This window comes from Megachile rotundata, chromosome 2 (genome assembly GCF_050947335.1).
Source record: "Megachile rotundata isolate GNS110a chromosome 2, iyMegRotu1, whole genome shotgun sequence".
Lineage (NCBI taxonomy): Eukaryota > Metazoa > Arthropoda > Insecta > Hymenoptera > Megachilidae > Megachile > Megachile rotundata.
In genome coordinates this window covers 8,785,533-8,801,784 of record NC_134984.1, presented here as the reverse complement: position 1 = coordinate 8,801,784, position 16,252 = coordinate 8,785,533, and the positions used below count along the sequence as shown (strand labels likewise).

General features: G+C 29.1%; 1 protein-coding gene across 2 annotated transcripts in view; it reads right to left on the bottom strand.

Moving 5' to 3' along the window:
• yl (Putative vitellogenin receptor yl) overlaps positions 1–15,197 on the bottom strand; it is a 34,310-nt gene extending 19,113 nt beyond the window's left edge. For both annotated transcript variants that reach the window (XM_076540891.1, XM_076540881.1), the window contains exons 1-15: positions 15,038–15,197; positions 13,436–13,502; positions 13,227–13,354; positions 12,434–12,571; positions 8,768–8,873; positions 8,546–8,695; positions 7,805–7,921; positions 6,124–6,249; positions 5,182–5,397; positions 4,592–4,763; positions 3,223–3,424; positions 2,629–2,820; positions 2,441–2,561; positions 1,043–1,183; positions 57–309 (exon numbers count right to left, since the gene is read on the bottom strand). In XM_076540891.1, the coding sequence (XP_076397006.1) occupies positions 57–309; positions 1,043–1,183; positions 2,441–2,561; positions 2,629–2,820; positions 3,223–3,424; positions 4,592–4,763; positions 5,182–5,397; positions 6,124–6,249; positions 7,805–7,921; positions 8,546–8,695; positions 8,768–8,873; positions 12,434–12,571; positions 13,227–13,354; positions 13,436–13,499 (2,126 nt within the window). In that variant the 5' untranslated portion in view covers positions 13,500–13,502; positions 15,038–15,197. The remainder of the gene's footprint in view (positions 1–56; positions 310–1,042; positions 1,184–2,440; positions 2,562–2,628; positions 2,821–3,222; positions 3,425–4,591; positions 4,764–5,181; positions 5,398–6,123; positions 6,250–7,804; positions 7,922–8,545; positions 8,696–8,767; positions 8,874–12,433; positions 12,572–13,226; positions 13,355–13,435; positions 13,503–15,037) is intronic.
• Between the last annotated feature and the right edge of the window lie 1,055 nt (positions 15,198–16,252).

Below are 16,252 nucleotides of genomic sequence, written 5' to 3'. Positions count from 1 at the left end.
ATACGCAACATTAAATACTGTCTTATTCGTTCAGAATTCATCAACAAAATGGTTACCCTTCTTCCGGTGCGAGTGCAATATCATGAGGTTCTTCTTGGAAGTAAAAAATCGTTTTTTGCACGGTATGCATACTATGCACTTCGATAGTTTTTTGTTTTATATCCGAAAAATATAAATTATTTCCCACGTAATCGTAATCCATTCCTCCTAATATTTTGTTCTCGAGGGATACTTTGGCATCCAGATTACCGTCATTAATGTCGAAATGGAAAACTTTATCCTTTAGTTGATCGCTTGCGAACATGCCACCTGTATCAATTTCCGTTTAAATATTTAATAGAGATTAAAATTTATACAATGGTTTAAGCAGAATTATTAAAACATTCGGATGAATGCGAAAATAAAATGATTAAAAAGCAGAAGACGTGTGTACCATGCTACAATTTCATTGTAAAAGATCTTCTGTTCTTTGAAGAAATTATTTATTAACTCTTAGCATGCAAAGGTGTAGCGATTAATTTTGTTTAGCAATAGAGTCCTTCAGAAAACGCTTTTTGTTGCAATCTTATTTCTTCAATCATTTTATGATGTTTTCGATTGTAACAGTTCTTTTGCAAACCAATGAAAATAGTACCAAATATTGCTAATTTTATTTGTTACAAGATGTTTATTTTTGGAATAAATTTTCTTTCTCATATAGAAAATAAGCTGTAGTTACGAACGGTATTCGTAAGATCACAGTAATAATAATATGTAACGAAAAAAATAAAATATGAAAACTTATATTTATGAGTCATATTTATGAGTTTTATGGTCTTTGATATTTAATAATAGACGTATTAACGATTTCATGATTTTTGTTCATAAAGTATTTATAAATATTATTCACACTTTTATATTATTTTATCATTTGTCAAATGATATAAAGCAAATATCTATTATGGACAAGTGATTCAACCTTAGCACGCTAAGAGTTAAGAGCAGTATTGGTATATGTTCGTTGTAACAGAATTTATACGACGATCGATTATTAAAACCGTACCAGTACGAGGATTATATGCAATCGCAGTAACGTCTTTCAATGCATCACTTATTTTCATTTTTGGCTTTCCTAGTAATTCGTGATGATAATCAATGAATCGGCTCCCTGTCGAAATAATGAGGCGCATCTCTTTTTTGATCGCTGAAATTCAAAAATTTAAATATGTGTATAATTTTATATTGAAAAAGAGCTATAAGTTTTGGAGTTTCGTTCAAAACATTGATTCGATGAAAATATTATAAATAAAACTCGAAATAAGAAATAAAACTAAAACTAGAAAGTTACAATTTAAGAAACACAAAATTTAATTGTTGGTAAGAAAAATTAGAAATTTTCAGATTTTTTTTTTAGTGTAATAGGTATAGTTTTGTGTCAATGCAATTTTTAAAATAATAATTTATTTTATAATGAGAGAAAGCGATTGTGACGATTATTATTAGACTCAATATTTGTAATCTTATGAAAAAATATAGCTTTCAAAAATAAAAGCAAAAATTATGTTTACAAATTTTGTAATATCTACTAAACTGAATAACGAAATATTAAATCGAGGTTTGGTGGTAAAGCAGCAACTTTTGAAACAGAGGGTGGTGCGTTTGAGTCTTGTTACAAATGTATCCGTTTTTCTTTTAATTTTATTGTCTTTATATTTCCCTGAATAGTTATTTTATTTTTTCAACTAAATTGATGAGGAACCCTATATTTAAACTGTTGTGCAAAATTAATAAAAAAATTACTCAATTCAAATTGATCATTTGTTCTATGCACACAATGTTATTATTTATGTGACAAATACTTTTACAGTACCTAAGTATCATTTGAATTATTATAAATAAATTTTAGGAATTGTTTATTGGTGGTTTTTTTTCATAAACAAAATTGTTCCTATTAATATTAATATTATATATGAATAAGTAATATAATTAGTTTTGGTTATTAAACTGTAAAAATGTGTTTTTTCATTAATTTTACTGGAAAACAAAGTAATTTTATATTTCATCACGTTGGGTCAATGATCATAGTAATCGAGGCCCTTATAAAATCAATCAATCAATCAATCTCATCACGCGACTTGAACTTGTGATCTTTTGTTTTGAAGGCTGCTACTCTACCGCCAGTCTATTATCAGTATACTAATTTCTATTCCATTTAAATAATTAATCAGATATAGCGAAATTTCTAAATATGAATATTTCAGTTTTATGGTCCCCTATTAGTGTACAAAGTTTTAACCGAAACGGTAATGTCACAGTCACCTTTCCTTATAAATCCCTAGTTTCTTCCAAATAATTTACCAAAATTTAATTAAAAATTATAGAATTATGTCTTAAAAATTACTAAAGCTAAAAACTCATTTGAATTGTTCGATTTTTATAATTTATTATAAATAACACTTACCGCGACAAGTGCGATGATCCGTATTCAGTTCTTTGTCTACTGCGCAAGCGCAAGTATAACTTTTCTCTGAATTCAATAAACACAATTCAGAACAAGGACGCGCGTTACATGGATTGTGCATCTGTTAACATTTTCATCATGAAGACCAGTGAAACAACAAAAATAACGTAAAAAAATGGAAAATATACCTTAGGCTTCAAAACGGAGTGATATATGTGTATTCCATAAATGGTGCTATTCGTATCCACCAAAATATTCCAATCTTTGCCAGTATATTTATCGCAAGATTGTATAGTATTTGACATCCAATCGCTCCAGTATAATTTATCTTCAAACACAGCCAAGGAAAATGGTCTCTTTGCTATTCCTCTTAATACAATCTGAAAAAAGAATCTTTCATGTTATCATCTATCACTGAATCTTTGAGTATCATTAACCAGTTAACTGTGGCGATCTTTTTGCAAACCGCACACCAATGTGTGTCGCGATAATCAAGCAATGACGAGTTAGCTCTCAAGAATTTATGAATCCATCTCAAATCATTTACACTTTTTATTTGTTTATTTCATTTCGTGTTGACCTCTAAACATTTTAAACATATTACAATTTACGAATATAATTTAGTTTTCGCCAAAATTACAATTTAAATATCAAAATTGTAACAAAATTTTACGCATGAAAGATATAGTCATCATGACACAAAATTCTGCTACATCTCCATGACGGATATAATCGTCAAACACGCTTAACTGGTTAAATAATTGTTCTAATTAAATGCATACCCTACGGTCTGAGCCATCAAGTCCTACTGATTCGATGATTTTTAATTTACTATCGACCCAGTATAATCTGTTACTCGCATAATCGATGGACAAGCTATTTGGCCATTCCAAGCTGTCGACTATTAATGCACTACTATTTTTTCCATCCATTCCTGACATTAGTATACGAGATTTTGCACCCCATTCGGACCAGTACATTATACTGAAAATAAACGAGTTTTTCGATTATTTGTTATTAACATTTTTATGTTAGCTTTTATAATAAAGATGCTTAAAGTGTTTCGATCTTTTGATCGAGATAAAATTGAGATTGAAAGGGATGTTATTTTATTTACACCTCTTTGTTTTGCAATGTGCGTTATACATGAGATGGTTGTGAAAAAATAATGCTTACAGAAGAAGAATTTGGAATTTTTTAATTTTTGCGTTTTGGATCTTTGAAATTTTGGAATATGGATACTTTGAGATCTTTTAATTTTTGCACTTCAAAGTTTTGGATTTGAATTTTAGAAGATTGAGGTTTTAGGACTTTGGGACTTCGAAACTTTAGAATATTGAATTTTAGGAGTTTCGGATTTTCGAATTTTGAAATTTTAGATTTTTGAAATTTTGGAGTTATGAAATTTTGGAGTTATGGAATCTTAGAGTTATGGGATTTTGGAGTTATGAAAATTTGGAGTTGTGGAATTTTGGTGTTATGCAATTTTGGAGTTATGAAATTTTTGAGTTATGGAGTTTTGGACTTATGAAATTTTGGAATTATGGAATTTTGGAGTTAAGGAATTTTAAAGCTTTGAAACCTTCGTGCCCTGGAATTTTAGAACTTTCGAACCTTGAGACCTAAGAAATTTTTGAGTGCTCTAACTTTAGGAATTTGAGACGTCAAAACTCTGGAATTTTTTGACTTAGGAATTTTGAAACTTTAAAACTTTAGAAATTTGCAATTTTCGAATTTTGGGACTTTCGAAGAAAATTTTTAAATCCTGGGAATTCGAAAATTTCTAAATTTCAAATAAAAGGTATACGAAGTATTTTAAGCTTAGTACATGATGTATGCTAATATGAAGTATATACGATGTATATAACAAACTTGATTATAAATTGAAAAATTAACAATTTCATGGATAATAAAAATACATAACTATTAACACAAAACCTTAATAAAATAAATAATCCATGTCAGCAAGACCCTCTTGACCAGTTAACTGTTACATTTCACCAGTTGCCATTTCTTCATGAGTATATATGTGTGTCAAAAACAGCTAACTGGTCAAGTGTAGTACAGAGTTTTGAGCCAACCATTTATTTTTGACAGGTATACTAATTAATTTTCTGTGAATGACTAATATATCACTGTTTTTATACTGACCCATTCGATGGTAACAAGGCCAGACCTCTTGGTTTTTCCTTTCGGTCCCTAATTAAGATAGTACAATAATTTCCGTCGTTAGAGCAAACTCCAATATGCATGTAACCGCTGTCTGTGAAGTATATGTTACCAGTCACCCAATCCACTGCTATATCATCCGGACTTTTCAAACCTTACAAACGTAGAAAAACAAAAATTTAGTTTTATAGATATACTTTTTAATTTAATTATTAGATATACTTTAAAAACTTAGGACTTTGGGATTTGGAGCATCGAAGTTTTGAAATATTTGAATTTTAAGGATTTGGGATTTTAGGACTTTGTTTCTTCGAGTTTTATAGACAGAAATAAAGTTCTCGAGTTCTTCAAGATCTATCTACAAAACTCGAGGAAACAAAGACCCAAACCCTTAAAATTCCAATATTCCTAAACTTCAATGTTCGAAACTTCAAATGTTTTCAAATTTTGTAAATAGCAACAAACAAACTGTGGTGAACAAACACTGAGTAACGATCTTCACTAATACATTATAAATTATTATAACTTTTATAATATTATAATTATTATTTGTGACAAATAATACAATATACCTGTTGTAACAATGACTTCTCGGTGTGTGCCATCCTCCTGACTTTTGGTTATTGCTTCCACTCCATCCTGAATGTCGGACCAATATACATGATCCGCATCCACAGAAACAGCCACAGCATGTTGTAAATTCTGAGCTACATCATAGTACAGCTGAGATTTGAGATACAAGCCACGGATTTCAGATTTAATCGAAAACACCATCACAGCTTCGCCACCTGCAAATCAATGATTTAATTAGAAATGGAAGGAACTATCTACTAATCAATGGATTAATTAGAAACGTGTTTCTAATGTGTTTCTCTCTCGTGTTTCATCATTTATAAATTAATATTTATTCTGAAGTTTGAAATAACTTGCAAACAATTTCTTGATCTTTAAATACCGATTAAAATTTTGCAGAACTGCAGAGGACATCGAAAGAAATAATTTTGCAAACTTAAAGTGCGCAATTTTTGCAAAGTAAAAAGAAAATTTTAGTTTAAAATTCTTGTAATTTATTCTTCTCTGTTTGAGAACATAATGAAGTTAAGAATGTATTATTAAAGCTCAATGAAGCTCAATGAAGACGTGGTTGTTTTATTATACTGAGTGTTGCGTGTTTAAAACTCACAGGACTTATAAAAAGTTGTCTTTTTAATTTCTTTACTCTCTATCATTTTATATTAAAATTAATTAGCAAACAAATACTTTTAAAAACGAATGGAAAAAGATTCAATGAAAAAATCTCTTGATTTAATTTTCTGTTACATAACAGGACATTAATTTCTTTTTCCATTATTTTTCTTGCTATTCGTTTTAGAAATGAAAAGAAATAATTAGCAAAGTTTAAATAATATTGAAGTACAAAATAAAATAGTCAGTTTAAGGACGTACACCAAGTTTTACAGAAAGTATGGTTCAGTTATTATTTCTAAAATAAAAAATAAACAAAATTTACGTACCGTCGGCGTAACAGGTTCTACCATCATCATTTAATAAATAGCCGGAATGACACGAACATTTGTATGATCCAGCACTGTTTATACACTGTTGATCACATATTCCAAAAATTTCGCATTCGTTCACATCTGCAAAAAAAGGAAAAAGTTTTATATATGTAGATGTATTCTTTTATTTTAAACATAAATTCTTGAAAGGTTTTTATCATCAATTTTTAGAAATTATCAATAACCATAGGAATATTGATTTAGATCATTTTACTTATAATAATTTAATAACGATTCATTTATTTGAATAGTTGGGGAATAAACGATTTAGATAACTATGATATTTGAATAATGGAAATTAGGATTATTAAGCAATTTTCAAATTCTAAAATTTCGGGATATAAAATTTTAGTATGAGGATATAGTAATTTGAAAATATAGAATTTTCGGAATTTGGAAATTTGGAATTTAAAAATATAGAAATTCGGAATTTGGAAAGTGGGAATTTAGTAACTTGAAAATATAGAAATTTGGAATTTGGAAAGTTGGAATTTAGTAACTTGAATATATAGAAATTTGGAATTTGGAAAGTTGGAATTTAGTAACTTGAAAATATAGAAATTTGGAATTTGGAAAGTTGGAATTTAGTAACTTGAAAATATAGAAATTTGGAATTTGGAAAGTTGAAATTTGAAAAGTTGGAATTTGGAATTTGGAATTTTGTAATTTTGGGGTTTTGAATTTTGGAAATTTGCAATTTTGGAATTATGGAAATTTGGAAATTTGAAAATTTGAAAATTTGGAATTATGGAAATTTGGAAATTTGAAAATTTGGAATTATGGAAATTTGGAAATTTGAAAATTTGGAATTTGGAAATATGGAAATTCAGAATTTAGAAATTAGGGAATTTAAAAGTTTCAACGTTTAGAAAATTGGAATATTATTTAATCGAGAAAATTATGGATTCTTAAATTTTACGATTTAAAAATTTAGAAACTGAGGAATGTGTAAAAAAAATTTTATAATTTGCGAATTTGAAAATTGTAAATTTTTAAATTTGAAAATATAAACTTAAGAAATTTTAAATATTTCTAATATGAAACATTAATAAAATTAAACTAATAAAGTACTGTTGATGTTTATTATTGTTCGTTGTTTGTGGTTCAATAAACTTTTTAATGATTCAAGTTCATGACTCATCTACACGCACTCAATTATCAGAGTCGTTTATTAATCAGTTTGCGTGATGAATCATTTTGTTGAAATAAGTAGCACGTCATAATCCCATTCATAATCTGTGACCGCGTCACTTTTAATCATAAAAATTATATTTTAATCTTTAAATAGATATCTTTAAACAGACCGTTAAACAGATATACTTTTATCTTTGAGAAACATTAGTATTTAAAAAAAATACACAACCGAAACTCTGTTAACATTCTGTTAATATTTTCAGAATTTTGACTAATCAAATTTTCTGTTGTTAATGCAAATTATATGAATTCATTAAAGACTTACATAAAATTAATAGAAGCAGAAATAGAAACAGATTAAAATTAATAGAAGTAATAAAATAAAAATATGTAATTCATTTATTTGTTTATAACGTGCTAATTAAGTTTCATTAAACGAAAAAAATTGTTTCAACATTTTCAGACGAAAGGTAATCACATATAATTAATTTCTAGTTTTTACCTGTACAAGTTCGATTTTTCGACAACTTGTAACCAGTTTTGCAAGAACACTGAGCGCCTTCCGGGGTTTTTCTGCAGTAATGTTCGCAGTGTGCACTTTGCTTGCAAGATGCATCAGCTGCAATTTGAAAAAGTTACAATTTAATCATCGTCGTCGGAACAAAAATTCCTATCACTCTATTTATCACTGTATCTAATTTGTTTTGTTAACATTTTTACTATAGTACAGTCACGTAAGAAATATCCCTATAGAGTCTCATTCATACACAAATATTTACTCGTACTTCTTCATTTATTAAATGCGTATCTTTTAACCAGTTAAGTGAGTTTAACGACTATATCCGTCATAGAGATGTGGCAGAATTTTGTGTCATGACGACTATATCCGTCAAGCTGTAAAATTTTATTACAATTTGATATTTAAATTGTAATTTTGGCGAAAACTAAATTATATTCGTAAATTGTGATATGTTTAAAATGTTTAGAGGTCAACATGAAATAAACAAATAAAAAGTGTAAATGATTTGAGATGGATTCATAAATTATTGAGAGCTAACTCGTCATCCCTTGATTATCGCGACAGACACTGGTGCGCGCTTTGCAAAAAGATCGCCACAGTTAACTGGTTAAAATTACATGAAAAAGAACTGATTGTACTGTTAACTAACTCATAAATATAAAAAATCTACGAAGAAGAAATCTCTAATGATTTTAGTAATATTTTTATTTTACAAGTACATACCCTTTTTACACCCTTCAACGTTTTCATCAGAATCATCTCCACAATCGTCCTTTCCGTTGCAAGTAGCGTTCAAAAAGATGCATCTTTTATTTTTGCATAAATAACGATCGATTTCGTTGTTGCATTTATGGAATGGTATTGTTTGATTTCCTATAAAAATAAATAGAATTATAAGTGAAAATTCAATTAGACAGTTAGACGAATGAATATTATTAAATTTACCGCAGTTTCCTTCGTCACTGCCGTCAGGACAATCTTTTACGCCATCGCAAACCCATTCGTTTCGTACGCAATAACCGTCATTGCATCGAAAAGCGTCGCACTTTAACTATAGTTAACAAGAAAATTGTTTCAGAGAAAATTAGGGTAAATTATTTTATATCTTAAGGAAGATACACAATATGGAACACAAAGAAATAAATTCAAAGAAAGAAAAAGTACAAAATCATACTTATATGTCTTTGACTTCTTAAAATCTTCATAAAAACTTTATCAAATGATACACTTATATAAAATCATTCCAGATTTACTTATATACAGTTACATACATAATCGATTAATAACAAATAATTAGTTATTATTTTATAAAAGATAATAATTTTTCAACTCCTTTCTTGATAAAATTTGTCGATTATGAATTAAAATATTTGGACAATTTTTTAAAATCAAATTTGGCGCATTCTGATTAAGATATCTTGTTTCTGTACTTTTTAAAAGTATAATATTAAATACTATTTTTACAAAGTATAATACAATAAAAAACATTTGTATAAAAGTTTAATAATATAATATTTAATAGCAATCGTAACGTGTCTTTGATTTTTGACATTATCAAAGTTTATTCGAATTGTTTAAAACCGTTTTGTGTAAGAAGATTATTTCGAGCACGGAACTTAAATTAAGTACACCTACTTAGAATCATTAATTATTTAAAAAATTATAGGATAGATAAGAGACGTATTGACGAATTCATAAACAATTGTAATATAAAGAGAACTCGTTTTATTTAAACAAGCAAGATAAATCAAATTATTTGTAAAATGGCCTAATATTTTGCAATCGTAATGCTGGATTGTAATATAAGCACGTAATCAAAAAAGAGCTTGATATATCACTTCTATTAACCAGAAAATTCGTAATTTTAATTTAAATTGAAAAATGCGGACAAAAATTAGTATAAAAAGAAAAAAGTAGATTAATGGTATATCACATTTGACGTAAACAGATTTGTATTATACAAAATTTTATATCGAAACAAGAACAGTATAATCTTGTTGCGAATAAATAATTTGAAATTTGCATTTGCACAAGAGGATTTAGATCTCGCGTTGATATAATTTTTGTTATAATTTCTGCACATATTTTTTTATTTCACAACCTTTTGAAAATAAATGATCACAACTGAAAATATCGTCAATTCCTAATAACTAACCTAAGAACATATGAGTATACGTATGTCACTTTAAATTATTAAAATAGAAGAATGTCGAATAAACAGAAAGTTGTAATTTATATAAAAAATGACTGCGACATTAACTAAAATTAAAATTTAATATACCGTAATAAATATCTTCAAAAAATTTGTGGTATTAAATATCTTAAACCTTTTTTTATTTGAAAAATAGATAAATAATTGTGAATGTTTTATATTTTTATACTCAATCTATTGTAAAACTTACAAAAGTATTAGTACTTGTGTTCTGATTCGTACATTCCCTAATTAAAGATTGCTTAGAAGATTTACAGTTCTGAAGAAAAATATGCTCCTTCCAACTAATTACGAGAAAAATTGTTGTCAAAAATTTCGAGAATAATAAACGAATTACGCTGCAAATACTGCAATGTCTTATGATTTGGCACAGCAAGAAGTATTCTATTTTTATAAATGAGAAGACGAGTGCAAATCTTTCTAAAATCATTTTTTAGAAAAACTTATTTTGTAAATAGTTTGTTCCAAAATTCATAGATGTAAATTAAACAATTTTTGGCTAAAATCGAGATTAGGTGTAAAAAATTGCATTTTACTATCTACAATAATGTTTCGACGCCATTTACCACGGATCTTTGTTTATTTTAATGTATATTTGCATTAGAAATATAAAATTTTGAACTAAACAAACTACAACGTAAGTAACAAATATCAAGTACATGTGAGCAAGATTCTTCATTTCATTTAAAATTTGTTAATTCCGTCATAATTTATTCCTAAAATGTAATCTTTGCGGTAAATATTAAAAATAAACATGCGTTTGAAGTAAGCCAGAAAAGAGCACAACTTATCGTAAACAATAAAAAAACATTTTATATCTATGCTCGATTTTAGTTAAAAGTTATTGAAGTATAACTGAAACTTTTTTAAACTGCTTTTTATGTATCAAATTCAAGGGCTTATTAAATCTTATTTTATAATTTATTAAAATTGTATAAATAAATATATACAGAGCACTTCTAAAGTCCAAAAAGGTTACAGACATAAGTTGTAGTATGTCAAGGAAGATATAAGATGGTGGTAACAATTTGACCTTGAATGATCATTTGAAGGTCACGTGAACATCTTCAATTTCTTAACCAGTTAAGTGTGTTTGACGACTATATCCGTCATGGAGATGTTGCAGAATTTTGTGTCATGACGACTATATCCGTCATGCGTAAAATTTTGTTACAATTTGATATTTAAATTGTAATTTTGGCGAAAACTAAATTATATTCGTAAATTGTAATATGTTTAAAATGTTTAGAGGTCAACACAAAATGAAATAAACTAATGAAAAGTGTAAATAATTTGAGATGGTTTCATAAATTCTTGAGAGCTAACTCGTCATCGCTTGATTATCGCGACACACACTGGTGCGCGCTTTGCAAAATGATCGCCATAGTTAACTGGTTAAATGGAACCCCTCATTTTTTATTACATATTGTAGCCCTGGAGATGTTCTCAAAACACTATGTTTGTTTTTTATGCAAGTCATCCCCAAGATATGAAGCTTTAAAGTTGACGCATAAGTGGCGTAAATCTGATCGTGCAACCTTCGCGCGATACACTTTGAGTAATGTGAATATCGGTGGTATATCAACTTTGAAACTTCATATCTTGGGAACGACATGTATAAAAAACAAACATAGCGTGTTAAAAACGTCTCGACGAGGACTATCAAAGTATGGAATAAAAAGTGGTTCTATTTAAAAAACTAGAGATGGCGTTCACGTGACTTTGAAACGACTATCCAAGGTCAAATTGATGTCACCATCTTACGTACCCCTTAACATCCTACCATTTTTGTTTGAAATTTTAATCTTAAAAAATATTGCCAAGCCAGAATCTGCTGCAATAATTACCATAGGTTTACTTTATTAATTTAATTTTAATAATCCGTATAATTTTAATGGATTGTAATTAGAAATTCAGAAAGGCAAGAATCTGAATATTAATATAATTTGTGATTGGAAAGCGTAATTTTTTATGTAATAACATAACAGAATTTTTTTTGAGTTAAATAGCAATATAAAATCCATTTCACCAAGCGAAAAAAATTTTTTTCTCGAAATTAGTTAAAAGGTGCATCTTATTGGTTAACGAAATAAACCCAAAAGCAGTGATTTTTTACCAACGCAAATAAGAGTTAAAAGAAAAGCGCTATAAAATTTTCCAAAATTCTTTTTCTAATTAAAATTTATTTTTTTATCTACATTCGATATCTTCAATTTTTCTACTACTTATGAGGAGTCTTCTAAAATGAAATGAAAAATAGATTTTAAAGTATTTATAACTGTCTAACGAACGTTATTGAATTCTCATTAAATTCGGCTCTTTCCAAAATTAAATCTCTAATGCGCCTCGGTATCGTTTAATTATCGAATCAGAAAACGAAACTATAAATTGCACTTTACCTCCTTTACACAGCCATCGTATTCATCACCTTTGTCAAAACAGTCGGGTTTGGCATCGCAAAATTTTTCGATCGGAATGCACACATTATCCGCACATCGAAACTCGTCTGCAGCGCATTGAATTGCAGTATGTGTAAACTAAAATAATTATATTTAGCTATTGATTGTGTGTTATATCTTCATCGTTAAATATATTGTTCAAAACAAAGAAGAAAAACATTTAAAAATTATAAAAAACACGAACTATGTTTCATCGATTGCTTAAATGTTTTATTAAATTTTATTAACGTATTCTATTCGGAAAAATAAAAAAGAATCAAATTTCTAAACTTTAACTCGAAAAATGTAAAAATTCCAAAGTTTCAAGATTAAAAACTTGAAAGACTCCAAAACCTTAGAATTTTAAAATACTCAAAACTCATAAAACTCAAAAACTTTGAAGTATATTACAAAACTGTAAAATACTCAATTTCTAAATTTTTCAAATTCAAAAATGTTAAAGCCTCAACATACTGAAATTGTAAATAGTTAAATAATGAAAATACCAAAAATTTAAAAATCTTAAAGTCTCAAAGCTCTAACTTTCGGAACTCATCTTTATTCTTGATCATAATCCCTCTCGAGCGCGGTTTAAAGATCTCTGATGCTACCAGTTAATATCTTTAATATTCAACACATTTTTATTACAGTCAAAAAAGTTCCATAACTTAAAAAAGTTCAAATTCACTACACTAGACATTTTAAACGATACATATATTATTACAAACATATATTGATAAAAATAATCACGTACTTTAAAGTCACGACAATCTAATTCATCGGACTCATCGCCACAGTCGTTCTCACCGTCGCATTTGAACACGACTGAAATGCATTTTTCGTTTTTGCACAAAAAATGATCTGGGGGCTCGCAGCGTATAGCTAAAAAAAAAATCAAACATGAGCACAATCAAGTCAAACGTTATTTCGAATTTTAAGTGAAAAGTAGGACTGACAACTTACCTGAAGAATGAACGTGTACGTAGAAAACATTCAGCACGGAGAACAGCAGTAAATAGCGGTACATAGTCTAGAAAAATTTATGTAATTGTTATATACACGATTGGGAATTGCGCGCGTGACGTCACAGCGTGCATTAGTCCCACGAGCAGACTGCGCGACGTGGCCACGAGCGGCATCGAAGACACTCGAGCCGCGTCGAGCGAAAACCGTGCGAAAGTCGAGTCGTCACTTGTCTGCCATGTTGTGGTATATACATATATATTGTAAACAACCCTGTTTCTGGCGCGTAGAAGGCTGGCCCAGGAGTCTGACTCCATGGAAGGGCTACTGCCCCAATTGGTCAGAGTAGAAAAATGGACGCCTACACTGGTTGGTGGTCACATTGGAGTGGTCAAGGTGGGGTAGGCGGCGCGGCTCTTGAAACTAAGTCAACATCCTACGCGCCAGAAACAGGGTTGTCTACGTACAGTGGACAACCGAGATTTAAACCTGTGGTCTCAAAGGTCAAAAAAGAAAAATGGTCACATAGATTTCTACGCACTTTCGGCGGTAAGAACTAGTGGCTCAAGCGATCATGTACATGAATAGAGTCAAGAATAGTCAGTAAACGTCAGAATATCATATTGGAACTGTTCAAGGTGGGTCAGAAAGTCCCCTAAACTAGAGTCAGTCTCCTACCGGTCTAAGTTTCGGGTCACTGTACGTATTGCTACACGCGTTGTTGCGTTAAAAGTTGCCTATTGCATTACGAAAGACTACAAGGGTAATTCTGTTCATCCAACCTGAGCAATATCCAATATTCATTCAGATTCTTCCAATAGTCATTAAATTCGCTCATAACAAAGTAACAAACTAATAACATTATTCGCTAGTTACTAAAATGATTAATTGGCTCTTAGCTTTCATTTTACGAGTACATATTACTTTACACATAACACCTTATTTGATTATTACTATTTCAAACTGATATATTAAAAACGATAGAATAAAATTTTTGTTCGTTCAATGTTAATAATATTTTGAATTTTTTTATTAGTGGAAAATATTTTGAATTACTAAAAATCTTTAATGCGTATTTTGTTACGTGGAAGCAATATTAAATTTTGTATATAAATATTATTGTCTGTTAATCATTAATACGCTTTTGATAATGCATGCCGTATTATCGTATTATAGGAGGAACAAATTATTTTATGAAAGCATTAAAATTTGCAAAATCACTTTTGAAAAAATATCGTTAATAAATTGTAAATACTTTCAAATTATAATTTGAGTATATATTCAACTCACTAGAAAAAGTTTAAATCAGAGACGTTGATGAATGAAGAAAATGAAGCAAACATACATAAAAGTAACTCGTAAACGAACATAAAAAAAATGTATTCATCTAACGAATTCTAAAAATAAAAATCGACGGTTCTTTTTACATAGAAATGTTCCTTTAGTTATTATATATTTATAAAATTACATTTTTAATAAATACGTTAGAGATATTTTCAATAAAGACTTAACAAAATTTTTGCGTAAATTCTTCCTTTCCAAGAAAAAATAGGATCTCAAATTAAAAGAAAGTAAAGAAATAAATTTGGTTAATAAACTTACGCTATGTATGAAGAGGTGAGAAATAGAATTTCTCTGTTTGAATTGCTCTAACAAGGACTCTACCGAAGTTGGATCCTTGTTACCACTACGACAGTTACCGAGACACTAAAGGTCGATACAGAGAGTGTACGGAAATTATAGAAGAAACTGTTTCTCTAGGTAGATATGTACATATCTATTCTAACGTATTAACTACGAATCAACGATTGCCGTTCGTTCAACGGAACAATACGATTTCGCAGGTCGTAGTTTACGATGGGTCACAAAGCACACAGAACTTTACTTTTCGTTTTCGTCCTCAATAGCCTACCACAAACGGGATTTTCCTGAAGGGTGGTCAGAAACACTTTGGTCCCCATATAGCGGTGTCCTGGTCATCGACTGTCAAGTTAGAAGAAAAAACGCGAATTTTTAAAGTCCTCACATTTGCATCGTTTTACCCTTTCCAAAGAGTAGTGCTCTAAGCCCGTATCAGAGGGTGATTATTAACAGACATGTTGATTGAAAAATTAATGCTACGGCCGTAAATTAGCATACTTCCTGAGACTTCCGGCCTTCCAAGTTTGGACAATAAACTTTGTAACTTTCTTTATTAGCATCAAGGAAGCGAACGTACAAAATAAATGAGGCAGTTAGTCCGAACTTTGACTGTATTTGGTCTTATGCGGACGACATTCAGTCTATTGTTTTAAAATTAACTCAGACTATTGTTTTAAAATTAAGTTTTTGCGGATCTGCTTATAGACAGCGCCATTCTAAAGTTCGTACATTTAACTGTGATGCAATTTTAATGAACATGTTCAGCAATGTCTGAATATACATAATACTGCATCGTATTAGTAATTAATAAACAAATATCCACTATTCTATTAGTCGCAAAAATAGAGTATATTTGTCTGTAACCATATATTATATTCCGTTCTCAATCGGGGACTTAAATTTTAAATGTTCCAGAATAAATTGGGTAGACAATACTGAAGAGTATGTTGGTTCCAAGTAAAATATTTTCTAATAAAATTTTATTATTTATTTTATGACCCCATTTTTAAGTAGACTTGCAGCCATATATATTTTTCATTTAGTCGTAAAAATTCATGCAATAGAGCGATAAAATATTAAATTGATTCTTAGGTACAATTGATTTTCAGTTAAAATTAGAAGTTCAAGCTTGAAGAAATTCGAACATTCAATTTTCTGGAGAACAGTGCTTCACAA